This window comes from Gopherus evgoodei, chromosome 23 (assembly GCF_007399415.2).
Source record: "Gopherus evgoodei ecotype Sinaloan lineage chromosome 23, rGopEvg1_v1.p, whole genome shotgun sequence".
Lineage (NCBI taxonomy): Eukaryota > Metazoa > Chordata > Testudines > Testudinidae > Gopherus > Gopherus evgoodei.
The window spans coordinates 2150274-2176892 of NC_044344.1; the positions used below are offsets into that span (position 1 = coordinate 2150274).

A 26619-nucleotide genomic window follows, 5' to 3' on the forward strand; every position below is an offset into this window, starting at 1 on the left:
TTTCACACTTGCTGTCTGGTCACCCTAGGGACACCTTGTTTTTCCTTAAATAGAAAATTGCCCCTCTTTAGCAAAACCTGAATTTCAATGCAGAGTTAACATGCAGTGGCTGATTGGACCCATTCCTAGTCCTTCCATAGGCTCCAGTCGATGCTTCTTGGAGCTCTTCAGCTTCCAATTCCATGCCTCAACTACCACCCACTTGCATTCTGCTTCCTCATCTTGGTTGAGATTGTCAAAGTAGGCGAAGGGATTGAGACACTTCAATTAATCCTGCTGAAAGGTGTTTAAATCTCCTAGACTGCTATGAAAATCCCTCCCCTTGTCTCCACTGTTCTTTCTGACCCCCTGTCCTCCTGTGTGTGTGCGTGTGTGTACTCAGACAGTTTAGGAACACTTACTTTCTGGGGGTTTGGCCCCATATGCTCATGGCTATCTCCTCCCTCTGTGGATGGCCTCTGCTTTGGGATAACACACGAGCCACACCTTTGTAAATTCTGTTCCTCGTTGTGGCCCAGACACACTCTGGCCATGTCTACATCTAAAATTTTGCAGCGCTGGTTGTTACAGCTGTATTAGTACAGCTGTATAGGGCCAGCGCTGCAGAGTGGCCACACTTACAGCAACCAGCGCTGCAAGTGGTGTTAGATGTGGCCACACTGCAGCGCTGTTGGGCGGCTTCAAGGGGGGTTCCGGGACCGAGAGAGCAAACCGGGAAAGGAAACCAGCTTCGCCGCGGTTTGCTCTCTCGGTCCCGGAGCCAGCCAGCAAACCGCAGGGAAGGAGACCTGCTTGCTCGGGGTTCCGGGACCGAGAGAGCAAACCGGGAACGCCGCGGTTTGCTCTCTCGGTCCCGGAGCCAGCCAGCAAACCGCGGGGAAGGAGACCTGCTTGCTCGGGGTTCCGGGACCGAGAGAGCAAACCGGGAACGCCGCGGTTTGCTCTCTCGGTCCCGGAGCCAGCCAGCAAACCGCGGGGAAGGAGACCTGCTTGCTCGGGGTTCCGGGACCGAGAGAGCAAACCGGGAAAGGAAACCAGCTTCGCCGCGGTTTGCTCTCTCGGTCCCGGAACCCCGAGCAAGCAGGTCTCCTTCCCCGCGGTTTGCTGGCTGGCTCCGGGACCGAGAGAGCAAACCGGGAAAGGAAACCAGCTTGATTACCAGAGGCTTCCTCCTTCCACGGAGGTCAAGAAAAGCGCTGGTGAGTGTCTACATTGCATTACCAGCGCTGGATCACCAGCGCTGGATCCTCTACACCCGAGACAAAACGGGAGTACGGCCAGCGCTGCAAACAGGGAGTTGCAGCGCTGGTGATGCCCTGCAGATGTGGACACTCTCAAAGTTGCAGCGCTGTAACACCCTCACCAGCGCTGCAACTTTCTGATGTAGACAAGCCCTCTGTGGCGCTGTGAGATTCACCTCACCTCCCTGCCATTTTCCCCACCTACCTCACTGGGGCGTGGGAGAAGATTTGAGAAGTGCCAAGTGTTTTCCAGCTCCTTCTATTTAGATACCCCCAGAGTGCTGTCCAGATTGCGAAACCTCCACCTGCTCCTGCTGTCTGGTGCCCTGGGAACTAGCTATGGGTTTTTTGTGGCACACACAACTGACCAAGCTGTGGAACAGAAGTAGGTCGATACTCACTCCAGGGCTTACTAATTCCCTTGCTTTTATTGTGGCTTAAAGGCCCACCTCCCTGTGGCAGGGGGAGTCCTCGCAGGGAGCGACCAGGGCTGTGCATGCTGTGACGTGGAATTGGTAGCACGCCTCACCCTGGGATGAGCCCTTCAGGTGCCCTTCCATGATAAGTGGTTACTTTAGGACAATGTCATTTGTCTCTGGATACTGTTCAGAGCCTTGTTCCGAGGGTCTCCTGGCTGCCTCTGCTTCATTTGTCCCCTTGACTGATCACTGTCAGCCTGCAACTTACATCCTGCCCACCTGACGCTGCAAAGAGAATTGTTTTTCACACACCTTGGCGCAGTTTTCAGACTGACCCTTTTGTATTTACGTACCCAGCGGTTTCTGTTCACTTTGTTTGCAGATGCAAGAAGAGGGACAGAAGTATCTCAAATCTATCAGGATAACAAGAGACGTGGGCTGAAATGCTGAATGTAAGACCAGTCTATTTTCAGCACTGAGTCCGCTATTGACTCTTGCCTTTTTTTTCTGGAAATTTGGATCTGTGCTTACCTTTTGTTAACAGGTCACTGAGCACTGAATGCTCCTGTGCTGTGTGGAGACCACGTCCTGTGTTCTGCCCGAGCCCGGTGCTTTACATTAGTTCAACCCCATCTCCACTCCACCCCCCAGCATATCCCGTTGACACATGATGGGGAGTAAATAGCTCAAGCAGCTTCCATTAGTGGTTCTCTTTGCCTTTCTTACTACTGCATACGCAGACATTATGCACTAGTCATTACAGTTGTAACCTAACCTGTAAATACAATTACAACTTTAAAGCTTAAAATTACAGACAGACAAGAGTAGAAAACTGCCCTTAAAATGTACCTGGGATGGTCCTGGGAGAGGAGGTAGAAGATGAGCGGGTGTGTCTGTGTACTAGCTTTGTGTGGATTTCAGCGAGCTAATAGACTTTCATAGTACTAAGCTAACGAGGTTTAATTTTCAGTGTGGTTCACCCATTTTATAGGTGGGGAAACCGAGGTGCATAAGTGGAGCGACTTGTCCAAATTCAATCCGTGGCAGAGCTGGGAATAGTAGAACCCAGATTTCCTGACTCCTGTACTAACTCGACTAGGCAACACTTTTAGCTTCATTTGGACTTCTCTTTGAATTCTGTCCCTGTGTTGGTTTGTCTGAATGCTTTGCCAGGCCCTGGGTCTGATTCGTTCCCCCTTGACCGTGGTTCTGTGCTGTTCATTATAGCACAAGGCTGCCTGGGAACTGCTGGCGGTGCTCAGACATGTTTTCACCAAGCCCTTGCAGGAAAAGCAACCTTCTTGGTAACGAATCCTGAGCAGACCTCGTCCCGACGCAGCAAGGTGCAACCCCCAGTTAAGATCTGGTGCCGCCACCCAATGCCCTGACTCAGACATCAGATGTGCCACTAAGTCAGCCGGCCGAGGGAAATGGGAGTCAGGATTTTACTAACTTCCTGCCAGCTCAGGCACCGAAATGGATTAAGGCTGCATTGTAGCTTTCGCAGGCTGGGCTGTCCCATGAAATTGCTTGGCTTGGACCTGTTCCTGGGTGGAGGGGAGCAGTCAGCAGAGAGCTCTCCTGGTCCAGCTCCTTCCACGCATGACTCAGAGTATTAGTGGAAGGTGATAATTAAACCTCTCCTTTGGACGTGCATGTGGCTGCCTCTACCAGTCAAAGTTCGTGCTCCAGTGGAGCCAACAGAATAGCTGCTCACTTCTCTTATCAAGTCTGAAACTGTGACTCATCCCTCCCTTCCCTGACTTGTTGTGACTCTGTGTCTGGGTCACAGGCCATGCGGAGGGCGGACTACGGATCTCCTGATCTCAAAGGGCCCTGCAAACCTTGGGAGTGGGAGTAAAGTCTGAGTGGAGCCTACCGTGGCCATAAAAGGCAGCTCTCCTGCCTCTGTGCATCAGCCTGGGTCACTCTTGACCTGAGCGTTGTCCTGAGCAATCTCCCCTCTCCCCGGAGAGCAGAAAGGTTCCTTTGAGGAGCCCAGGAAGGGGGTAAAGGAGGGGACTCCTTCCATCTGGGAGTGTTAGAACCTCACCCTGGATGCCTGGTGGGACTGGGGAAATGCATAGCAGCAGGGGAATGGCCTTCATTGTCTCCTAGTGCAAACCACACCCGGGCTTTTTCCTGGAAAGCTTCCGATGTGTTTACCTAATCTGTCCCCAGGGCAGGGCCCTGCTTGGAGTCATCTGTGGCATGGGCTGTTTTTCTCAAATAATCCGAGTGCATAAACACATGCTGATGCTGGGGGTAAGCAGCCCCGTGTAGAAGCGTCAAATGCTTTAGTGGATCTGTGCAGATGTGGGGAAAGCGAGGCACAGAGTTTTGTCTGACACGAGCTGGAAGCAGGCAGGGTTAGAGCTGCCCTTGCTGCCAGCCAGCCATGCTCCAGCCCGTTGAGCCGTGTCCCCCGTAGACCCTCTGGGGTGGGTCTGAGGAATAGCTCTGCAGAATGGTGTCCTGCTCTCAGTGCAAAGGCTGGGGCTATAATCGGGCCTTTCGAGAGAAATTTGTGTCCCAGGTATGTCCAGTTCAGTGGGGCCCTCCTCCCATTTCACCCCAGTTGCAGAGGTTTTGGGGCCCCAGTACAACTGATCCCTCCCACCCCAGTCAGACCCGGCTATAATGTACTCCACTTGCTTTGGAGAAGTCACTCTGTTGCAAGCCAACATGCAGTTCAGACAATAAGCAGCAAGCTCCTTGCTGTCTGCTAAGCTCTCTTGCCCAAATTCTTTAGCCTGGCACTCCTGCTTGCAAGCCTACTGCAGCACACTGGCAAGGTGGGACTTAAAGAGCTATGAAGGGGTGAGGCTGGCAGGGCTGGGCAGGGAGGAGGCCAAGCATTACTCAGTTCCTTGTGGTGTTGCCCCAGAAACGCTAGGTGCTTTCCAGGTGAGCAGGACAGTGCCCTACTTGCATATGCAGACGGGGCTGGGGTCTGGTTTAGTGCTCATCGCTCGTTTGGAGCTCTGGGCTGAAACTCAGCCCACTGCAGAAACCTCCCCCCCACCCCGTCCTAAGGACCATAGGGATGGCTCCATTAGTCTTGTGCCAATGGGAAGGAGGCAAGTGACTCTGGAATAGGCCCTGTTAGCATCCAGACATGGCTGTGCTGGGGTGGGGGGTTGAGAAACCTGCTTTACCACCTGCAGTACCTCCCTCCCCCCGCCTCCCTCCACATGCTGCCAACTCCTCACCAATAACACAGCTGGATTGCAGAGATTCCAGAATTCCTGCCTCAGAGTCTGGCTGTTGCTTGCAATTGGGGACCCTCCTGTCCTCTGTGGACCTGAGGTGCCTATTAGGATTAGAGGATAATTTTCTCCCCCAACCTGAGAGGATCACAGGACGACCGCTCAGCTGGCCTGAGTAGAGTCTGGGCTGCCAGCTCCGAGATAAGTAGCTGTTGTTACCTCTTGGTATCCGGCTCAATGCACAGCTGGGCGGAGCAGAAACCAATGCCAGCTGGAGCTTTAAATGAAGAGAAATGCTGGGTTAAAGTAGGGTAAACATGGCTTGCAAGGAAGCACACTTCCTTACTGAGCCGGCTGAGCATGCGCAGCTGCTGTGTATGCTTCGGCTGTGGGTTTGGTTGGCCCACAGCACCGGTCTGGGCTTTATTAACCTCCTGGGACTGTCTCTGAGAGGAAGCAGGTTCCATCTTAGGTCAAGCGCTGAATGGCTGCGCTCTGCTAAGAGAGCAAACAGACATTCCCCCTCCGAGCTGGCCGGAGACCCACCAACTCACTGGGTGTAGGCCAAGCAGCTGTTAAACTCACTTTGCTGCTAGCAGCATGTGCCAGATTCAAGCCAGTGACCTAGAGGTGAAAGCTCCATATCCTCTTCCCAAGCCTCTGAGCTGCCAAGTCCCAGCTGAAAGCACCCATTCAGGTGACTAACGAGATCAGTCTCGCCCCAGCTCCCGATGTTCCCATTGTTTCGCCAGCTTCTCTCAGGAATGCGTCCTTCCTGTCCGCCAGCATCTGGAGGAGCCCCCTACCCAGAGAGCCACCATAATTAACCCGCATTCCTATCCTGGGTGTGTCTGCACCCAGCTGCAGCTGCTGTTCTCTATTAACCCTTCAGTGCAGTGCGGTCTCCATTAGTAGCACTGGCTTCAATTGCAGCATACAGAATGTGCATCTGAGTACGGTGACCAGCTGTCCTGATTTTATAGGGACAGTCCCAATATTTGGGGCTTTTTCTTATATAGGCCTCTATTGCCCCCCACTCCCGTCCCAATTTTTCACCCTTCTATATGGTCACCCTGCATCCAGATCCCATCCTGCCAGTGTCCATTTCCTTGCTTGCCCTGCGTTTCTCCGAATACCTCTGTAGCAGCTGTCTGCCCTCCTGGAAATGTGACTGCTCTAGGCAGATCTGTGAGGGCCATGGGCCTGAGTCTGACGTGAATCCTGAGCAGCCTGACCTCAAGTCTGTGTGGAATCTTTTGAGGCTGTGCAGGGTGTGGGTGGGCAGGGGTTATACCTGAACAAAGTGCATTTCCACTGTGGGAAAGGCTGGATTCCCAGTTCGCACTTGGCAGAAATGCTGGAATCAGTCAGCACAAGGGATTCCTACCCTGATGCAGGTTCTTTGTGGCCGTTCCCACCTTAATGTCTGAGCAGGGTATGGGGCTGGAATCTAGCACTCCCTTGCGAGCCACTCCTTCTAGCAGCATGGGGCGGTGGCTGCTTGGGCGGGAGAGCTTGGCGTCTCCTCCCTGGGCTGAGCCGGCTGCTGCCAGCCCCAGGAAAGAGAGTGGCTCCTCCTGTATGGCAGTTTAGAGGAGACTCTGCAGAGCTGTTTCCATTCGAATTCCATCACTAGGGGCGTAAGATCTTGCCTGGAGGTGCTGATACCTGGCTTATTGCATCCTGGTAAGTACCTGCCCTGGGATGGTGGTACCTGTTCTCCTGGGCATCTTCTGTGGCATGGATACAGCAGCTAGTCTTAGCCCTGGGTCCGGCACCCAGTTGGAGGTCATTTCACTAGGACAGGCTAGTGTGGCTTGCCTTATTTTTAGAGGCACTCAAGCTGTCCCAGAAACATTTCTGAAAAGCCTGTTTTTATTCTGAACTCCAAACCCTTGTGGCTGGCTTCAGCTTTCTGCCAGTTCGTCTGTCCGGAAACAGCTCTTTAAAAAGCTCCTCTGTGCTGCCTGGAATAGCAGGGGATCTGTCCCTCTGCACGGGACGTTCTGAACACGCCTTCAGGAACCGAGAATAACCCGCCCTCTTCTGCAGCAAGTAATGGCCATGGGGAGCAGGAGCTTTACTCAGCCACAGCCTCCTTTCATGTTGCAACACGAGAGGCAAAGTGCTGAGCTGTGGGATTCGTCATCTTGGTTCATCCTTTCATCTGCTTAATAAGAAAAGCGGCAGATAGTGATCTCCGCGTGTGTGGGCGGGTCACGGGCAAGCAGCACTTAGCTACTGATTGTGTGTTAGCCTGGGTCTGTGAGGGGAGGGGGGTTCTGGCCTGGAAAGCTGTCTGCTGGGATTCGGAATCTGGCTCCGTTTGCCCATGTGCTGGATGGAATCCGTAACTTCCCTCCCCTTCTCCCTGCAGAGCAGCAATGGAGGTGATGAACATGATGGAGCAGCCGATCAAGGTGACGGAGTGGCAGCAGACCTACACCTACGACTCTGGCATACACTCTGGGGTGAACACCCAGGTGCCGTCAGTCAGCAGCAAATGCATCGCGGATGATGAGGACCTCTACGCCAAGCAGTACACCATCAAGACAACCACCTACAGAGAGGCAGGGGGCCAGGGCCTGGGCCCAGCGGCAGGTAGGGGACACAGAGGGCCAGGATATAAAGTTGGTGATGAGGATGGGGGTTGTGCATTAATTCTAGTGCTCCATCCCAGCCTTTCTCCATCTCCCTCACAAAATCTCCCATGTCCTATACTTGATCTTGGTGGTTTCTCTGCAGCTTGAGGTCTTCAAACCAATTTTGAGGATTTCAATAACTCGGTCCTGGGATAGGGGTTGTTATAAAATTGGATGGGTGGGGTTCTGTGGCCTGCCTTGTGCAGGAGGTCAGACTAGATGATCAGATTGGTCCCTTCTGACCTATGAGTCTACTCCGCTCCATAAATCCTTTGTCTTCTCCATGCCTGGGTGACCGCTGCAGCTTAAAATACCTTCCCCTGTCTCCCTGCCCACGTGAACTGTTTGGCAGCACGTCTGAGTGCCGGAAGGATCTCCAACAGAGAGGGTGTTTTATGGCATAACCACATCTCTAATTCCGAGTTCAGTCTCCACGTATGCCTCAACGGCGCTTTAAGCTGCATTCTCAAGATAGGAGCTGTCTGATCCCAGCCTAGTGATCAGCCATCTGTGCCTCTCAATTACCTGGCTGCTCAGGGACTGTTTGCAAAACTGTTCCCAGGCATTCAGCTTGTCGTTTGCACAAAAGTAGCTGGTGATGCTGCAACTCTGGCATGTCTGAAACAGAGGGGAAGAAAACTAGAGAAATGTTCCCCTCCTCCCCCTTTTCCCTGTATCCCAAGCACCTGCACATTGTCAGCAGAATGACAGCTGTCTTAGCAGCTACAATACCCAGGCTGGGCTGGGCTGAGGAGGGGAGGGACAGCTTCTGTGACACGAAGTAGAAGACCCTGGCTCTGTTTCTCTCTAAGGAGAGAGTGAATCGTTGAACTCTTAGCTGCCAATGCTGGACTCGGTTCTAGTGGTTCTGCCCTGTATTTATGTCTGAGTAAAGGGATCAGATTACTGGCCCCAGATGGTAAATCTCCCTTCCCGCAGAAGAGGTACAGTGCTGGCAGAGGAGGGGAAGCGAAAGGTATTTCCACACTACAGCAGCAGAGCTGCAGCTGTGCTGCTTCAGCCTAGATTTTTCCTGCAGCATCAGAAGGGGGTTTCCATGCAGGCAGGTAACCCACCTCTCCTGGGCTGTGGCTAAGTCCGCGGAAGAATCGTTTTTCACAGCCCTTTGACCAGGCCTTACAGTGGAGTAGCTCAGGCCCTACTCTGGTCCTGAGGCTGCACCTAGGCAATGGTGTGATTTGGGGTAAGTTTGTCTGCTAGGAACTGGACCACAGCCACCAGCTGTTCCCAGAGGCTACAGGTGGCAATTGGTGGTAAGAGCTGGATCTGTCCCAGCAAACCCCACAGTGAAAGGCCTCCAGATGCTATTCCAATCCCCTGAGCCAGCTGGTCCCAACTTGCAAATGCGCTTAATGTTTTTTAATTAACCGGCCTTGTGTGACAATTTCCTAATTATGCTGCCTAATTAAGTGTTCCCTTATCTCTGTGCTGCTGTATCTGTTTACACTGTGAAGCACCAGCTCCTTGCGGGGGACAGGGAGATGCTGACTTTACGGGCGTTATTTTGTTAAGCTCCTGCTCAAAATCTGGAGGCCTGGCAGTGAACTCTGCAGAGCTTGGGAGTTTAACATTCCTGCCCCCTCTCCTCCCTGCAGCAGCAGACATGGAGTCTCAGCTGGCCATGACACGGGCCCAGCGCGTCCGGGCTGCCATGTACCCAGAGACTGTGGAGGACCGATCCCTGCTCATGACCACTCACATCGAGGGCCAGCAGACCAATGTGCAGAGACTGGCCGAGCCCTCGCAGATGTTGAAATCTGCCATTGTGCACCTGATCAACTACCAGGATGATGCGGAGCTGGCCACCCGGGCCATCCCGGAGCTCACCAAGCTGCTGAATGATGAGGACCCGGTAAGGGAGCAAACTCTGCTCAGTGTGCGCTCTTGTCTGGGGTGTGTTCTGGGATCAGGCTGCAAGCTGCCTAGCTGCGTCCTTGCCTGGGAACGTAGCTCTGGCTGGGGAGGCTGCTGCAACATGCCTGGGACCTCAGAGGAGATCCAGCCAATGCTGACCAACGCCCTTCTCCTTTGTAAAGCACTGTAGTCACGTGGCCCATCAGCCCTGCTGCAGCAAGGGGGAACCCGACCCAGGACAGCTGTGTGTCCTTTTACATCTGTACTCATTCTTCCCCTCCCCCTCCTGTCCCTTTAATACCTCATGTGACCTTAGTGCTCCTGGCTTTGGCCAGATGGCCAGGCAGGGCAGCCTGCACCCTAGTGCTGCATAGATTCCAAGGCCAGAAGGGACCCTTGTGAGCTCCTATATGTGCAGGCCAGTGAACTGCCCCAAACTAACTCCTAGAGCAGAGCTTTTAGAAATCCCCTGATGCATTGCGTTGCACCCCTGGCTGCTTCTCCCTTCCCACCCCCCTGCTGTGCCAGAGCATCTGAGCCCTGGCTGCAGCCTGTCCTGCTGCTGTGCGTTGTGGTACCATTTCGTTAAGTAGCTGCCCTCGCACAAGTACTCCTTGTTCTAGTTGTGCGGGCTCTCAGCCCCCTGAGCAGAGTCTTTCCTACCGCTCTGGCCCAGCATATCAGTACGGTACAGTGGATCCAGCTGTCGCACGTGCAACGCTATCCACCTGAAAGGCAGGAAACCTCTTCTGGCTTCTTTAGTGGGAGACTGAGCTCCCTCGCTGCTCTGTAATCTCCTGGTTCATAGCGTTGGCTGGGACCCCTCTCCCATCAGCAGCCTTCTCTCTCCCCAGGTTGTGGTCAGCAAAGCAGCCATGATCGTGAACCAGCTGTCCAAGAAGGAGGCTTCGCGCCGCGCCCTGATGCAGTCCCCACAGATTGTGGCAGCGGTGGTGCGTGCCATGCAGAACACGAGCGACTTGGACACAGCCCGCTGCACCACCAGCATCCTGCACAACCTCTCGCACCACCGTGAGGGGCTGCTGGCCATCTTCAAATCTGGAGGCATCCCAGCTCTCGTGCGGATGCTCAGGTACCAGCCAGCAATGTGTTGGAGTGGCTGCTGGTGCTGTGCCCACCCAGAGTCTGTTCAGTAGGACAGCTGCTTGCTGTATAGGGTGGCTGGAAGTGGGAGGGAACAGAGCCAGGACAGGTGAGAGGTGTTGACAGCGCTCTGGTGTGGCCAGTCTACTGGCATTGCAAAGCTCGTTGTCTGACAACTGCTGCAGGCTTAGCTGAGCCCATTCCCTAGTCAAAGAGGAATCTTTACTTTCTCGCTTGGACGCTCCTCTGCCGAGCTGACTACGCAGTCTCCTGGGCTTCTAGCGCTTTGCGAAATCCAGGGACTCCCTCCAGCTGGCCATAGTGGGGATGCCACAGTCATCTGCTTTGGGCCCCCCTGGGGTTGTGCTCACCAGTGTGGTTTAAGCTGTGCTCTCCAAGTGCCTGCCGGGCTAGTGAGGCGCGAGCTAGGGACAGCACAGTGCTCGCTTCTGTTCCATGTGGATCCCAGGGGGACTGAACTTTTCCAGGCACCGTGCTTCGATGGCCGCCTGCCAGGGGGCCACACCCAACCGGCATAAAATGGTGCTGCCTGCAGCAGCCCTTCCATTCCTAACATGGCAGTGCAGTCTGCCAGAACTACACATTCCAGCATGCAGTGCCCGGTGCTGCTCTGCGGCCTGCCTGCCTTCCCATGGGCTGTCCTCCCTGTGGCAAGCACGAAGACGCCCAGACGTCCCTCGGCCTTCAGCCACCTCCTGCTGTGGCCTGATTCCCCTTCATGCTCTCGTCCCTAGCTCTCCGGTCGAGTCGGTCTTGTTCTACGCAATCACCACCCTGCACAACCTGCTGCTGTACCAGGAAGGCGCCAAGATGGCGGTGCGCCTGGCCGACGGCCTCCAGAGGATGGTTCCCCTGCTGAACAAGAACAACCCGAAATTCCTCGCCATCACCACTGACTGCCTTCAGCTGCTAGCCTACGGGAACCAGGAGAGCAAGGTGAGCCTGCTGCCAGCCCTGGCTCCTTCCTTGCCTTGTAGCATTTGTCCCGTGGCTGCCAGGATCCGGGAACAGGTGGGAAGTGGAGGCTGCTGTCGGTGGACAGCCTGGTCTGCATTCTCAGCTTGTCCTTTAATTAGAACCAGCGAAACTGCTGGGGTGAGAGCGAGGGTGGAAGGTTCGAACACTCCCTGTCCGCTCTTGCAGGGCCCGCTAGCCTGGATACTTGGTACCGCAGCGCTGAATGCCGTGGTAGCTCAGCTCAGCTCCAGCAGGTGAGCGGTTCTAGCCCAACCCTCAGTCCATCCTGCTTCCCATGGCGAGTTTCGCTCTCCTGCTAGACTTGTCTAGGCTGGAAGGACAGTACAGATATGTATTTATAGCCATAAAGACCCTCTTTTTCCCTACTCCTATGTGACGGTAGTTGTGTGTAAACACTCCTGGCAAAGGCTTGTCTGCCTGGAGTAGCACAGAAACACAGCGTTTATTGCCAGCAGGTACTGCCTGCTGCGTGTGCAGCGGACACTGGATCTCCTGTTACAGACGCCAGAGAAGTTACTTACAGGGAATAGTAGCAAACCCTTTGGGCTGCTAGTTAGGCTGAGTCTACGCTATGGGCACTGCAGCAGTGTAGCCATGTCTACACCAGGAGGGAGGGGGGGTGGCTGAACTGCGGCGCTCAGGGGTGGAATTTCTCATACCACTGGGTGCCGTAGCTGTGTTGACCGTACTGAGTCTAGACCAGGCCTAAGTCTTAATCCTTTTCGGGCCGGGTGGCTGGTCCGTGTGAGGCTCTTGGTGTTTGGGTGGGGAAGTTGCACTGAATTAGCTGCGCACAAAGTGCAGTGGGCCGTCTAGTCTAGTGTCCTGTGACTTTAATCCTGAAAGTTTGAGTCAGATTTAAACTGCACAATGGACCTGCAGACTATCCTGGTGCCCTGGTTATAGAATCACAGAAATGTGGGGCTGGAAGGGGCCTTGAAGTCAAGTCCAGCCCTCTGCACTAGGGCAGGACCACATGATCCTAGACCATCCCTGACAGGTGTTCTTAAAAGGCTCCGGTGATGGGGAGTCCACAGCCTCTCTGTGAAGCCTGTTCCAGAGCTGAGCGACCCTGAGAGTTACAGACTTTTTCCTAATAGCTCATCAAATCTCCCCTGCTGCAGACTAAGCCCGTTACAGCTTCTCCTGTGGACATGGACAGTTGATCCCTGTTGTCTTTATAACAGCCCTTAGTATGTCTGCCAACTTTTCTCAGGTGCGCCCTCGGTCTTCTTTGCTCAAGACTAAACATGCTCTTCGTAGTCCGGGTTTCCTCAACCTTTTTAACCTTTTTTGTTACTCTGCTTTGGACTCTCTCCAATTCATCCGCATCTTTCCAAAATGTGGTGCCTAGAATTGGACACCAGACTCCAGCTGGGTCCTCACCAGTGCCATGTGGAGCCTGACCGTTCCCTCCTGGGTTTTACACACGGCACTCCTGTTCATACGCCCCAGAATGAGATTGGTCTCTATCGCAGCTTTGTCACGGCAGTGACTCCTATTCAGTTTGTGATCTGCTAGAACCCAGCTCCCTTTCAGTGGAACTACTGCCTAGCCGGTTAGTCCCCAGTTTGCAGCTGTGCATTTGATACACACGCACCCCCCTCCCTCCACACCCTCCAAGTGAAGTACTTTGCACTTGTCTTTGTTGAATTTCATCCTGTTGTTGATTTCAGACCAATTCTCCAATTTGTCAAGGTTGGTTTGAATTCTACTCCTGTCTTACGAAGTGTTTACAACCTTTTTCCCAGCTTGGTGTCACCTGCACATTCCATAAACATACTGTCTGCGCCGTTATCCAAGTCATTAATGAACATCAGGAATAGCACTGGACCCAGGATTGACCCCTGTGGGACCCCACATCCTGCCAGTTTGACAGCGAACCATTGATAGCTACTCTTGAGTCTGGTCTTTCAGCCAGTTGGGCGCCCACCTTTCAAGTCATTTCGTCTAGACCACATCTCCCTAGTTTGGTTATGAGAACCTCATGGGGGACTGTGTGTCAGAAGCTTTCCTAAAATCAAGATATTGCATCTACTGCTCCTGCCACCCCCTAGGCCAGTAGTCCTGTTATATTGGGGATGGGAGCGGGGGAACAATTTTGACGTGTTTTGACTTCCAGTGTGGAACCGAGCTGTGAGGCTCCCATTCACGCGGAGTTGGATCCAGTTGAGTCAGGAGAGCAGAGCAGATGTTCCTGCTAATGCAGTAGTGCCCTGCTCGGTGGCTTAAGTGTAAATGTTAGGGGTTAATTGGAGTTCTCTGGCAGCACCTGATATCTGCAGACACTCTTTGTGGCCACCCTCTGGAGAGCTAACGGTGCTTTCTCTTGCAGCTGATTATTTTGGCCAATGGGGGACCCCAAGCCCTGGTGCAGATCATGCGCAGCTACACCTACGAGAAGCTGCTCTGGACCACCAGCCGGGTGCTCAAGGTCCTGTCTGTGTGTCCCAGCAACAAGCCTGCCATTGTGGAGGCTGGTGAGTGAGCCCTGCGAAGGCGGGGGGTGGGCCTGAGCTGGAGGGGGCTGGTTCAGACTCTGCAGCTGGAGCAAACTGGGTTGTGGCCCTTTCCAGGCACCGCTGGATACTTGCTCTCTTCCAAGACACATGCCCTGTCTCAGCCTCCGGGCCAGCAGCAACCAGCAGCATTGGGCTCCTACTTTGATGTCAGTTATGGCTTGAGAAGTCCCTGAGCTGCTCTACCGTGCTCTGATTCAGCAAGATGTGATGTGGATTTAATTTACATTTGTCACATCACTTTGCTTCCAGCTGTGCTGCCTGTTACTCTTAATGAGGCCTTCATCAGAGACCCTCTAAGATGACAGTGTTAATTGTAACATCCTAACACTTCCCCTTATTAAGGTTGCCAGCTCTCTCATCCCCTTCCATTGCAGTGAAGTTAAAAAGCACCTCTGGCAGCTCTCCCCAAACAGCACCTGTCCCCCAGTGCTCGCGCGCATGTCCCCCGTGTGACCTTCCATCCCTGCAGCTTCCCCGAGCACTTGCTGTGGGGTTGGTCCCTCTAGGTTTCCGTACGACTGTCTAGAACTTCGTGTTCTAATGCCCCCCAGTTACAGTCCCGCTATTCCTGCCAGGATGCTGCCCACGCTTGTCACTCGCTCGAATGCCACGGAGTGACAGTCTGTCTTGGCACATCCCTTGCCATGTTGGCTGGGTCTCTGCTTCCATGGCCGTCACCTGTTTCCAGAGAGCTCGTATGGAGGAGAGACATTTCCCAGAGGTCGTAGTGACTGGTTCCTCTGGTGCACAGATGCCTCTAACGGGAGGTGGGCCTGTTAGCACCTTTCCTCGAGGTGTGGGCCCTTTATGGAAGCAGCCAGTGCAGTAGCGAAGCTGCAGGGATGGGCTAATCTCTGATTAGTGTCTGTGTGTCAGGGTTGCCATCCCAGCTTTGCCACGAGTTGGGCACTCATACTCTCTGGCTTCTTATACAGGCCAGTGGAAACTTTTTGAGGACAGATGCTGGTTTTTTGTGCTGAGACTTGTGCAGACACATGCCCTCCCCCAGAAGCGAAGGGGCAGAATTGCTCCTGGCCCTGCTGGCCAGCTGCGTTGCTGCCTTTGTGTCTGTACAGTACAAGGAGAGAGGGTGGCCTCAGACTTGGTGTTGCAAAGGGCTCTCTGAAGAGCCCAAACCCACGTGTAGCCTCTCTCTGAGAGCTGACGGTGCTGGGTGGCTCGGCTGTTGGGGCTAATTGCAGCTGGGCTGAGCTTTGTGTTTCCTCCTTCAGGTGGCATGCAGGCTCTGGGGAAACATCTCACCAGCTCGAGCCCGAGGCTCGTACAGAACTGCCTGTGGACCTTGAGGAACCTCTCTGATGTGGCCACCAAGCAGGTGAGTGCACAGGAATCCCAGGCGTTGTAGGGGCCTCAAATAAGCGTTTCCAAGGCCTGTTCCTGAATAGACTGTAGAGCATTAATCACCTGCCTGGTGCTCTGAGGGGGGATACCTGATCATAGCTTGTTCTGCACTGTGCCCAACATCCACACTCCAGAGGGGATGATGTTTCCCAGCTTTGACTCCCAGAAGCAGCTCCCTTCACAATCTGGTTGCTATGGTATGTTTGCCATGGGGCCAGCAGGAAGTAATGGAAATCCTAGAAATGTGGGGCTGGAAGGACCTTGAGAGATCCAAGTCCAGCCCCCTGAGCTGGGGCAGGGCCAAGTAAACCTAAACCCTCCCTGACAGGTGTTTGGAGCTGTTCAAGAGCAGGTTGGCCAGTGACAGGGATTCCACAGCCTCCCATGGAACCGTGTCCAGAGCTTAACTGCCCAGAGAGTTCTTCCTAATATCTGATGTCCAGTGAGCCCATTACTTGTCCTACTTCCAGTGGCCATGGAGAACAATTGATCCACGTCCTCTTTATACCAGCCCTTAATGTGTTCGAAGATTGTCAGGTCCCCCTCAGTCTCCTTTGCTCAAGACTAAACACGCCCAGATTTTAACCTTTCCTCACAGGTCGGGTTTTCTAAACCTTGGATCCCTTTTATTGTTCTCTCCTGGGCTGTCTCCAATTTGTCCGCAGCTTTCCTAAAGCGCAGTGCCCAGATCTGGACCCAGGACTCCGGCTGAGCCCTGACCAGCACAGAGCAGAGTGAGACAGTTACCGCCCCTGTCTAATGTACAACACTCCCGTTCCTACACTGCGAAATGAGATCAGCCCTTTTTGCAGCTGTGTCACATTGACTCAGATTCAATAGGAGACCCGCTAGAACCCCCAGATCCTTTTCAGCACTAATTCCGCCTACACGGTTCTTTCCCAGTTTGTAGCTGCGCGTTTGATTTTTCCTTGCCAGCTGAAGTACTTTGCACTTGTCTTTGTTGAATTTCATCTCATTGATTTCAGACTAATTCTCTAATTTGTCCATTTGTTTTGAATTCTAATCCTGTCCTCCAAAGTGTTTGTGACTCACCCAGCATGGTGTCATCTGCAGACCCTCTCATCAGACTCTCCACTCCAGTCTCCAAGTCATTAATGGAACATATTGAATGGTTCTGGGCCTGGGCCTGGGCCTGAACCCTGCAGCACCCTACTAGAGGCGCCCTGCCGGTTTGGCGGTGAACCATTGACAGATTGTTCTTCGCGAGTAGCTTTCAACCAGCTGGGCACCCACCTTTATAGTAACTTTATCTAGACCCTTTCTTTAGTTGGCTTATGGGACTCTTGTGCGGGACTGTCAAAAGCCTTGTTAAAATCAAGGTACATCCCATCTACTGCTTCCCCTGTCCACTGGGCTGGTTAGGAAGCCAGCATTTGACAGGGTAGTGCTCAGAATCTCCCAGCAGCCGTTGGGGGCCAGTTCACACGAGGATGGCAGTCTGTGCTCTCCTTGCCTGTCTGACTTGCACTCCATCTCCAGGACCCAGTGGGGAGAAGGCGAGCCCTTCCCCTGCTGCAAGCCTGTGAGAACATGCTGCTGGGCGCTGCCAGCCCATGCACCGCGCCCACTGGGCTGGGGCTAGGAGCCAGGCCAAGGCGTCAGCACCCTTGGAAAGGCGTCTCAGTGTTCCTCTGCTGCAGAACCGGTGCTGGGGCTTGCTTCTGACTTCCCAGGGCTGGTGCCAGACTATTCCAACACCTGGCGAGGAAGCCATTGTTTGTCAGGCTGATAGTATCTGTGGAAGGAGAGTGGGAGCAAGGCTGGGCAGGACGGGGTGCAGTCCGGATGAGGAAGACGCCCCCAAAGTTTCCCCAAGCTCCTTGCTTTGACACCAGGGGTTCCGCTGACAGACATGCCCCCCTCCCCTCCCCCGCCTTTCCACTGCTTCCTGATGTGTTCCCCACATGGTGCTTGGCCTGCCCCTCTACATGGATTAGGGGCTGATGCAGCATGGAAAGTATTTGGGATCGTTTTTGGAAGGCATGTAACTCAGTCTCCAGTGAGATTAACAAATGAAACATTTGGTGGTCAGGCTCTGCCGAATAGCAAATGGGAATGCAGCTTTGTCTACTGACTTAACTCCTTCATGTCCTCTGTCTAACCAGGACCCAAGACCCCCGTCCCATCTCCCACTGTCCTTCTGGCTATTCTTAAATCCCACAGTCGTGCCACTAGTGACCCTCCCGATCACCCAATGTGCGCGTGCTGGCTTGCCATGCTGCTCTGAACCGCTGGGGACTGTATCACTTGCATGTTTCCGGCAGGGAAACCTGGCGAAGATACTAAACTCCTAAGTAAAGCTGCACACGTCTGGCACATCTGTCACTCATGCTGTCCAAACAGCACGGAGAGCTAGCTATGGTTACAGGAGTCCAGAGGCCTGGGACTCTTGTTCTAAGAAAACATTGCCGCGAGCAAGACTCTTACTGCATTGGGATACCCTGCTTGAGCTGGGACAATAGTTGGCCTTTGGCATGGGGAAGGGTTGTTGAATTGTGCATGTTCTCAGGCCTGCTAGAGTCTGCCAAGCTGTAGACCCAAATAGTACAGTCTTGGGGCCCCAGAGGGAGCCTGGTTCCCAGGAGAAGGACAGCATCTGGGTGGTACCTTGTAAGCTTCGCTCTGAGGAGTTAAATGGGCAGATCTCTGGTGTGACCAGATAAAAACACGCCAGCTTCCTGCTGCATGCTCCAAGCAGGGTTTGAGGGAGAGCAGAGAGGTGGGGGGATAGTTTGCAGCTCTATAATTCTCGCTTGTGAGGGCCCTCCAGGAAACGTTCCCACCTGCTGAGGTGTTGCTGTCTGCCTGACATTCCAGCTGATGGCTGTCTCAGTCCCACGGGCGCTCTGCCCTCTACCATTCTAATCTCCCTGGCACGAGGGTGGAGGTGAACGGGCTTGGTTGGTGTGAATGGTGTTCACTGTCTTCCCCTTCATCTGTACAATGCTGTGCATTGTCTCTACCAAGCGGCTACGTGTCCTTTGAGGCTGTGTCCTGATGATGTGCAATTGGGGTTCTGAATCCCTGACCCTAAAATGATCATGTTCCTCTAGCTCGCTTGGGGGTGGGGACTGGAGCTCGCCAGGCCCTCTGCAATGACACCCGTGTGGTCATCCAATGCTTCCTGTACCTAGGCAGCAGGGACTGTGTGTCGACTCCTCCCCTGCCAGCATGCTGTGACAGCAACATTTGCTAACTTCACCTTACTTCTCCCCTCTCCCCTGAAGCCTGGCACAGCCTGGCTACGTGCCCCAATGCCAGAGCTGCCATCTCCCTGAAACCAGCTTGCCAGGCTTCGGGCTAGCTAAGCATTCTCATGGCACGTGGAGTGGGATATCTCCAAAGCATTGGGCTGCTGACTCCCAGGCCTATTGGCCTTCATGGGCCAGGGCTGTTGCCAGCCTGCATTGCTGGGAGCTGGCATGAGGGCTCCTGTGCAGCTATAGTGAGGTGTATGGCGAATCCGGTGACACGTGGCCTCCTGTGGTACCTCCACCAATCCGAGCAGAGATGGCTTTCCCAGCTCCCCGTGGCCTGAAGCAGCCCCTTTGGCAGAGGATTCACTGCACAGAGGCTCCTGCTTGATGTGGGTGGCTCAGCTGTGTGAACAGACAAGCAGCCCTGCTTCCACCTTATCACGCAGTGGGGCAGGAGGGAGCAGAGCTCTGGGAAAGGACCTGGGGCTATTTACGATGCAGCGGCTGCAGAGCTGAGCCCAGTGAGGAGGGGACAGGCCAGGTCTAGTCTGTTGGCTTGTCCGTGCTGCGGTTGGTGGTCTCCAGGGGAAGGGGACAGTGTGGTGACATCTTGCCTCTGCTGTCACCTACTCCCTGTTCTGTAGGAGGGTCTAGATGGTGTCCTTAAGATCCTGGTCAACCAGCTGAGCTCGGACGACGTGAACGTGCTGACCTGTGCCACCGGCACCCTCTCCAACCTGACCTGCAACAACAGCAAAAACAAGACCCTAGTCACGCAGTCCAACGGGGTGGAAGCCCTGATCCACACCATCCTGAGGGCGGGTGACAAGGAGGACATCACCGAGCCGGCTGTCTGCGCCCTGCGGCACCTCACCAGCCGGCACCCGGAGGCCGAGATGGCCCAGAACTCTGTGCGGCTCAATTACGGCATCCCAGCGATCGTCAAGCTCCTCAACCAGCCCAACCAGTGGCCGCTGGTCAAGGTAAAACTGCAGGAGGGGCTGTGGGGGGATGCTGGGGCTCAGCGGAGCTCTGCCTGATGCCCAGCGAGCCATGGCAACGTCCCCTGCTGAACTCCCTGCGGAGGAGAGGGCGCTCTGGCTCCCTGTCTGCCCCCAATCGCGTGCTGCAGGCAGTAAGAGGACGGGGCTGGGGCTGGTCTCTTGAATCAGTATTTGTCTGTCTGCTCCCAGCAGCAGGGAAGTAGGTGGATCCCTTTATGGAAATGCTGCAGGCTGACTAGAGGCTTAAAAGCCACCACCTGCTGTGTGAGCTGTGGGAGTGGAGGAAGGTGGATTCTCGCTGTAGGTGCTGGCAGGTAGCGGCTGGCACCGGTGAGCTGGGGCGGCTGGTTCTGAACCCCCTGCCGAGTGCGTACAGAGCTGGTGCCGTATAGGTTCTGCAGCCAGACTCCTGCTGGGGGCACAGGAGGTTAAAACGCCAACAGTCCTGCTCCTGGCACATCAAGTTCCTCTCTCGAATGGAGAAGTCCTGAGCGCCTACAGCTGCTGTTCTATCTGATGGCCTCTTCCTCCTCTCTTCCAGGCCACTATCGGTCTGATCCGTAACCTGGCCCTGTGCCCGGCTAACCACGCTCCGCTGCAGGAGGCTGCCGTGATCCCTCGCCTGGTCCAGCTGCTGGTGAAGGCTCACCAAGACGCCCAGCGCCATGTGGCAGCTGGCACACAGCAGCCGTACACAGTGAGTACAGATGCGGGAGGGGCCAATGGCCGAGCAGGGGAACGCCTGCCCGGTGTCCCAGGGTTCCCAGGGCACAGGGCATTGGTCAGTTGGCTTATTCTGGAACATGAAGCCTCCGCTCGGCCCCTGGACACCCCCTAGGTATTGCCCGGCATGTGGGTAAGGCTGCTGTAACCGGGCCGTAGCTGCTGCTGCCCCCGGTGACTGCCCCTGGCAGCAGCAGCGGCTGTGTGCGTGCCAGAACGGGCCGTGGTGCAGTTGTCTTCCTGTGAGCTCTGGCCAGGCCCTCCGCACAGTGCTGTGGGCATGGCAGGCCCAGGCCCTCCCCTCCCCTCCGTACAAGGACTGGTCTCTATGCAGAGGCCACTTGGTGTTCAGAGCGCCCCATGCTGGGTGATCCCTGGAGGATGTAACTACTTTGTCAGCAGGCAGGTGTGAGGCAGGGGAACTGTGCTCTATCCTCCCCCCGCCCCCCCCGGCCTTCTACTAGGCCTGTCCTGTGGCGTTGTGCGTTCCACACCTGCCGTCCCTCAGTGCTGATCACTGCTCCCTTTTCAGGATGGAGTGAAGATGGAGGAGATAGTGGAGGGGTGCACAGGAGCCCTGCATATTCTGGCCCGGGACCCAATGAACCGGATGGAGATCTTCCGACTCAACACGATTCCTCTCTTTGTGCAGGTTGGGCTTTGGGTTGCAGCACAAGGCAAAGGTGGGGGTGCGGTGCTTTCGGGAGGCCCAGGTGGCTTGTGGTGGTCCAGGTGGCTCTGAGCCCCTGTGCGTCTGATTGGCACGTGCAGGAACTGCCAGCTGCCTCGGGGCTGGGTGAAGGGAGCCGGAGAAGCGGCTCATGAACAGCCTTGCAGTGGCAGAGCTCGCGGTGCCAGGAGTAGGGAGGCGGCTGCAGCTCCTGTCACCTCACACTGCTTCTTCTCCCCCGACAGCTGCTCTACTCCCCGGTGGAGAACATCCAGCGAGTGGCAGCTGGAGTGCTGTGTGAGCTGGCCCAGGACAAGGAAGCTGCTGACACGATTGATGCCGAGGGGGCCTCTGCTCCGCTGATGGAGCTGCTGCATTCCAGGAACGAAGGCACAGGTGAGCCAAGCCAGCTGGAGCCGCACGCTCGGAGCTGGGACTCCCAGCAGGGTTCACACCGAGCTGCTCAGTCGGCGCCTTCAGCAGTACCTGGTTCTGTCCTGTTCTCGTTTGGCTGCCTTGGGGCCACCGCCATCTGGAGAGTGGGTGCTGTGGCATGCCAGCTCCCGGAGCCAGCGTGCCACAACCAGGCCCCCGAGCCAGCTGACAGGGTCCCACTGTCTCCTACACTCGGTGCCCCCTCTGTGGCCCTCTCTGCCATACACAGGGCTGCTAGGCCAGGAAACGCTCGTAAAGGAAGTGCTGTTACCTCGCCCCCCCGACATTCCTTCTCACACTAGACTCCAGCCCCAGGGTTTGGAGGACAGCGCACAGGCCCTGCTCCATGAAATGGTGCTGCGGCACCAGGGACTCTGGAGCCTGGAGGCTTTTGGGAATGGGGTGGGAGAGCTGCTGTGACAGTCCCGTGGCAACGGGAAACGTAATTACATGCAGAGCTGCCCGCTGAAGTGAAAATCATTCAACCATCTGCCTGGAGAGGAGTGCCGCTCCCTCTGCCATTTGCTGGCATCTAGAGGTTTCCCCTTCCAACGTTTCCCCCTCTTTGCTCCAGCCACCTACGCTGCGGCTGTGCTGTTCCGCATCTCCGAGGACAAAAACCCCGACTACAGGAAACGCGTCTCCGTGGAGCTCACCAACTCCCTCTTCAAACATGACCCTGCCGCCTGGGAAGCTGTGAGTGCCTGTTTGTTTGGGAGGGGCTGGGGGCTGCTTTTCCTTCTCGAGCTGTTCGGGGCCAGCTCATGCTCCTTGGGAGTGCCACAGGAGCTCTCCCCTCCCCTGGAGCTGAGTGCTATCGTCTTCCATGAGATTGTTCTCCTGCCACCCTGCCCACGAATGGGGTTTGTACCCAGGGCGTCCGGGAGGCTGCTCGGCTCCGCGGATGCCTCCGTGGCTCAGAAGGCCCAAGGGAATGGTCCCTCCCCAGGGGATTCTAGAGGCTCCTTGGTTAAATGCATCTGTCGTAGAACTTGGGCTGGGAAGAACGTGAGCCACATCTTCCGCATAGCCCTGAGCGCGTGACTGTCTGCAGTGGGAAGGGTGGGGGCCGGGCAGGCAGCGTATGGGGGTGCCTGTTCCTAGGTGGGAGGGGTTAGTAAACAGAGGGCTTAATGCTTGTGCTGTGGGACTCAGGGCTGGAACATGTAAGCTCCATTTAGAAACTGGTCCAACGTGCTCCAGCCACCACCCTTGAGTCTCCCTGCACTGGTGCTGGTGGGCAAAGGGGCACCGTGGCAGTTGGGCTCCCTGTTGCAGCAGGCGTCTTGTGTTGGCACAGAATCCTGGCCACAAGTGGCCTCTTGGGGCTCGAGCTGGGCAGATAGTGATGCGCATGCAGTGTCCCCAGGTAGCGCGAGACCCTGGCCCCACCCCATGCCCCAGGAACTGTGATTCCTCCAATAAAACAGCTCAGCACTGGCACCACCCCAGGGGCTCCAGGAGCCTTCGTTGCTCCGGGCAGGGAGCTGGCCAGAGACTGCAGGGACCCAGCACCACAGGGTCATGTTACTCTCCTCCCAAAAGCCATTGCTGCCAGGAAGAGCTAATTCCCAGCATGGGCCTGTTCCAAGCACCATGCGAAGGCTGACCCCATCTGCGCCCTCGGGTTACCGGTGTGTCTCTCCTCCCTAGGCGCAGAGCATGATCCCGATCAACGAGCCGTACCCAGAGGGTAAGTGCTGGGCGTGCCCTTAGTGCAGAATGCCAAGCTCGGCAGGGTTGGTGCCTGCCGGGGGTCCAAACGGTGCGTCTGAGCTGGGGGCCCTGCTGGGCCACTCGGCCGGAAGCATCTGTCAGGCGGCTGCAGCCTTCTGCCTCTGCTCCTCAGCATGGCATCACGTGGGCTGGCAGCAGGGCTGCAAGGGCTCTGTGCACGTCTGGCTGGCCAGGTTCTAGTGTCCGGGCACGGGGGAACTGAACACTGGGCTGTGAACAAATGCAGGCCCCAGGGGGCTGTGGCGGTGTGGCGCTGCCATGCTCCGTACGTTGAGCCGAATTTCTCTGCCTCCTCCTGGGAGCCACATCCTCACTCGAACTGGAAGCAGGATGGCTCAGCAAACTCGAGTCCTGTCAGCGTCTGCTCCCCTCTGGAACATGGTGCTGCTGCCTGTAGGCGAAGCGTAACGCCGGGAGCTTTGCTGTCCCCCCGGCCAAGGCCAGCTGGGGCTTTTATTCCTCCTGCATCAGGGCACGGGCCAGCCTCCAACAGGATCAGGAAGACACTTTCCCTGGGGCCGGTTATTCCGTATCTGGCCATGGTGGGGGTCTCCTGCAGTATTTGGTGCTGGCACCTGTCAGGCCTTGGCCTCGATGGCTCCCAGCTCTGACACAGCCTTGGTGGCCGGGAGGGCGGCTGTAATGCTCGGATGGGAGCTGGAATGTCCCCACCTGAGCACGGAGCTGGTGCTAATTCTCTGCTCAGTGGCTGGCGTACAGGCTGACAGCTGCCCTCTTCCCTCTGCTGGCTAGATATGGACGCTGGTTATCGTATGTATCCGGGTGACGACGCCTTGGACATGAACATGGATATGGATGGAGACTACCCCATGGACACCTACAGCGATGGCGTCCGAGGGCACTACCCCGAACACATGCTCGCCTAACCCGTTCCTCAGGCACTGCACAAGGGTAGGGCCACTGCTGCCTTGCCTAGGGGGGAACCCAGCTGGGAGGGGAGGAGGGACTGCCTTGACCTGGGCAGCAAGGAGGGAATTGTTCTGCTCCTGTCTGAGACTGGAGGAGGATAGCCGTGCTGAGCTGTGGCTGATAGCCTGGTGTCTGGTGCACAGCTCTGGGACTGCCAGGCGTTCCAGAGCACATCTGCTCTGCCAGCGTGTCCTTCCCCACCTCTGGGCTCCTGGGCATCAGGCACCTTCCCGCTCCTAGGCTAGGGCCTGGCAGGGGTTTACCAGGTCAGCGGTCCCCAAGCAATGAAGAGTACGGAGCGGAGTCTGGGGTGAGGCTCCCAGGGATGGGACACTCCCCGGCTCCAACGAGAGGGCAGCAGATGAGCTTGGCCGAGCTGCAGTCCACATGCCAGTGGCTGGCTGGGATGAAGGGAGCGGGAGGGTTTAAGAGCTGAGGTGCATGGCTGCCGCCATCCTGCAGGCCAGCATTTCCACTGTTCCTGGCTGCTTGGGGGCTCTGGGGAAATCACCCCTTCTGCCCCCTAGTGCTAGCTCCAGACAGTCCCATGGTACTGAGAGCTGTGCACCCCTCAGAGGAGGCCTGCGTTGTGCAGGAGGTCAGACTGGATGAGCATAATGGTCCCTTCTGACCTTAAGGTCTATGAGGTCTCCATGCCCTCCCAGCCCCTTCCCCACATGTCTGGCCATGGGTAGCTGGGTTAGTTTCCTGTCTTCCATTATTCCAAGCAAACGGTGGCATGGGAACCATTGTCCAGCTGCCTGCAAATATGGCCAAGCCATGGCATGGCTGCCTGCTCTACCGTGAGACTGGGGGTGGAGTACCTAGAGGAGGCTAAGCTGGACTTCCCCTGCAGCATGCCTTCCGCCTTGGCCAGTCTAGCCCCAGAGAATCCAAGTGCCTGGGGTTCCCCTAGTCCTCGAAACGATCCCCCACTCTGATAGAGCTGCTATTCCCGCGTCACACCCCGTCAGCTGTCTGACACGGCCCTTCCTTCCGGTCTGCTGCAGGTGTGTTCTCCGGCCAGAAGAGGGTGGCTCCAGAACCGAGCGCCTGCAAGAGGGACTTGGGAGACAGAAGTGCCTGAGACAAACTTTTCCATTCCCACCAGAGGCTTTATTTTTAGATTTGTTTTATTTCTTTTTTGCTGTGGGTCTGTGAAAAAGGCCCTTTCCTCCTGAGATTGCTTCAAACACCCTCCAGCCAAGCCAGGATACTGTTTCTGAAGCTTTAAAACACGCGACTCCTGCATCATTATCAAACTCCATTGGCGTAATAGTAATAGTAATAGTCTTTTCTATAAATATATATTTCTTTTATTTTTTAATATGGTGCAAATGGCTTTTGCTGTCTGATTTTCAGTTCGTGCTTTTTAACTTCCCACTTCCTGTTCTGTGTTTAGCATTTAACAAAAATGATCTAACGTTTTAAAGTGAGCCTTTTGCTTTCCATGAACTTTAAATTAAAAATAGCAAATCCAGTGAGTTTGCAGAAAACAAAAGGTGCTGTGTGTTCCCGCGATCTTTGTTCTAGCCCAAGGGATGTGTCAACAGCTTTATTCCTTCCGATCAGATGTGGGTGAGCAGAATTTCAGTGTAACTGTCCTTACGATAGAGGAGTGACTCTAACCACTAGAAAATGTGTCCTTGTAGCAGTCAACTATTGCACAATTTAACTTGACTCTCTCCTTTCTGGTGAGTGGTGTTTCCTTTCCCTCTCTTCGTGCATTTTTAAAGCAACTCTAGATCTGATGGCTTACTGCTTCCGTTGGAAAGGAATGGATGTTCTTGGAATGTGCTTCAGGAACTGAGGATTTTATTATTTCTGTAAGTTTTTTTGTATAGACCAAAGCAAAGAATAAAACACCCTAACCCCATGCTGCAGTGAGCTGATTTTTCTACTTGCGTCACCCCCTGGGCCATTGGCATTTGTTTGGTTAGGGGTGCCACCTGGAACTGGGGTACCATTGAGTGCCCCTGACCCACCAGCTTGGGCTCCCTTCTACACTGTACTGCTATTGACAAGCCCCCCAGGCTTAAGCCTGCACCTTCACCAGCGTCCATACAGGTAGGGACACACCCAGCTGCAGAACATGCAGGCAGGCTCTTTAACCAGCCCCTGTATGGGAAGGCTTTAGCTAGGGCACCTCCCAGTTCTTAAGGCCTGCACCCCCTCAGGAGTATAAATTCAAAATTATGCCATCTTGTGCTGCCCAGGGAACTGTACAGCATAAGCTCATAAAATTCACCCCCTCCCTCAGCGTGGTGAGGAATATGCAACAGCTTCCTCCCTGAATTATGAATTCCACACACTGGAATTAGATAAAGCAAAACCAAGGTGAACTACAAAAGATTGATCTGTTTGCTGTCACTTATAATCTAAGCAGGTTACCCAGCAAATATACAAATACACTAAGTGGATTGGCTATGAATAGCAGATCCTCCCCGTAAGTGATGACACAAGCAGGCTGCCGATTCTTAAGGGGCAAACTGCACTTGCTCACAGCTTGGAATCCCCAGCGGTTCCATA

At 55.1% G+C, this 26619-nt stretch overlaps 1 protein-coding gene across 3 annotated transcripts in view; it reads left to right on the forward strand.

Moving 5' to 3' along the window:
- JUP (junction plakoglobin) overlaps positions 1 to 25966 on the forward strand; it is a 52335-nt gene extending 26369 nt beyond the window's left edge. For 2 of the 3 annotated variants that reach the window (XM_030540880.1, XM_030540881.1), the window contains 14 exons: positions 7247 to 7470; positions 9128 to 9384; positions 10241 to 10479; positions 11246 to 11447; positions 13825 to 13969; positions 15244 to 15347; positions 19236 to 19574; positions 20137 to 20292; positions 20851 to 20970; positions 21234 to 21384; positions 21998 to 22119; positions 23077 to 23116; positions 23914 to 24072; positions 25101 to 25966. In XM_030540880.1, coding sequence (XP_030396740.1) covers positions 7254 to 7470; positions 9128 to 9384; positions 10241 to 10479; positions 11246 to 11447; positions 13825 to 13969; positions 15244 to 15347; positions 19236 to 19574; positions 20137 to 20292; positions 20851 to 20970; positions 21234 to 21384; positions 21998 to 22119; positions 23077 to 23116; positions 23914 to 24047 — 2226 coding nt within the window. In that variant the 5' untranslated portion in view covers positions 7247 to 7253 and the 3' untranslated portion in view covers positions 24048 to 24072; positions 25101 to 25966. Of the gene's footprint in view, positions 1 to 6468; positions 6556 to 7246; positions 7471 to 9127; positions 9385 to 10240; positions 10480 to 11245; positions 11448 to 13824; positions 13970 to 15243; positions 15348 to 19235; positions 19575 to 20136; positions 20293 to 20850; positions 20971 to 21233; positions 21385 to 21997; positions 22120 to 23076; positions 23117 to 23913; positions 24073 to 25100 lie in introns of those variants that run through there. The other variant, XM_030540882.1, reaches the window with a different exon arrangement.
- Positions 25967 to 26619: the final 653 nt, after the last annotated feature.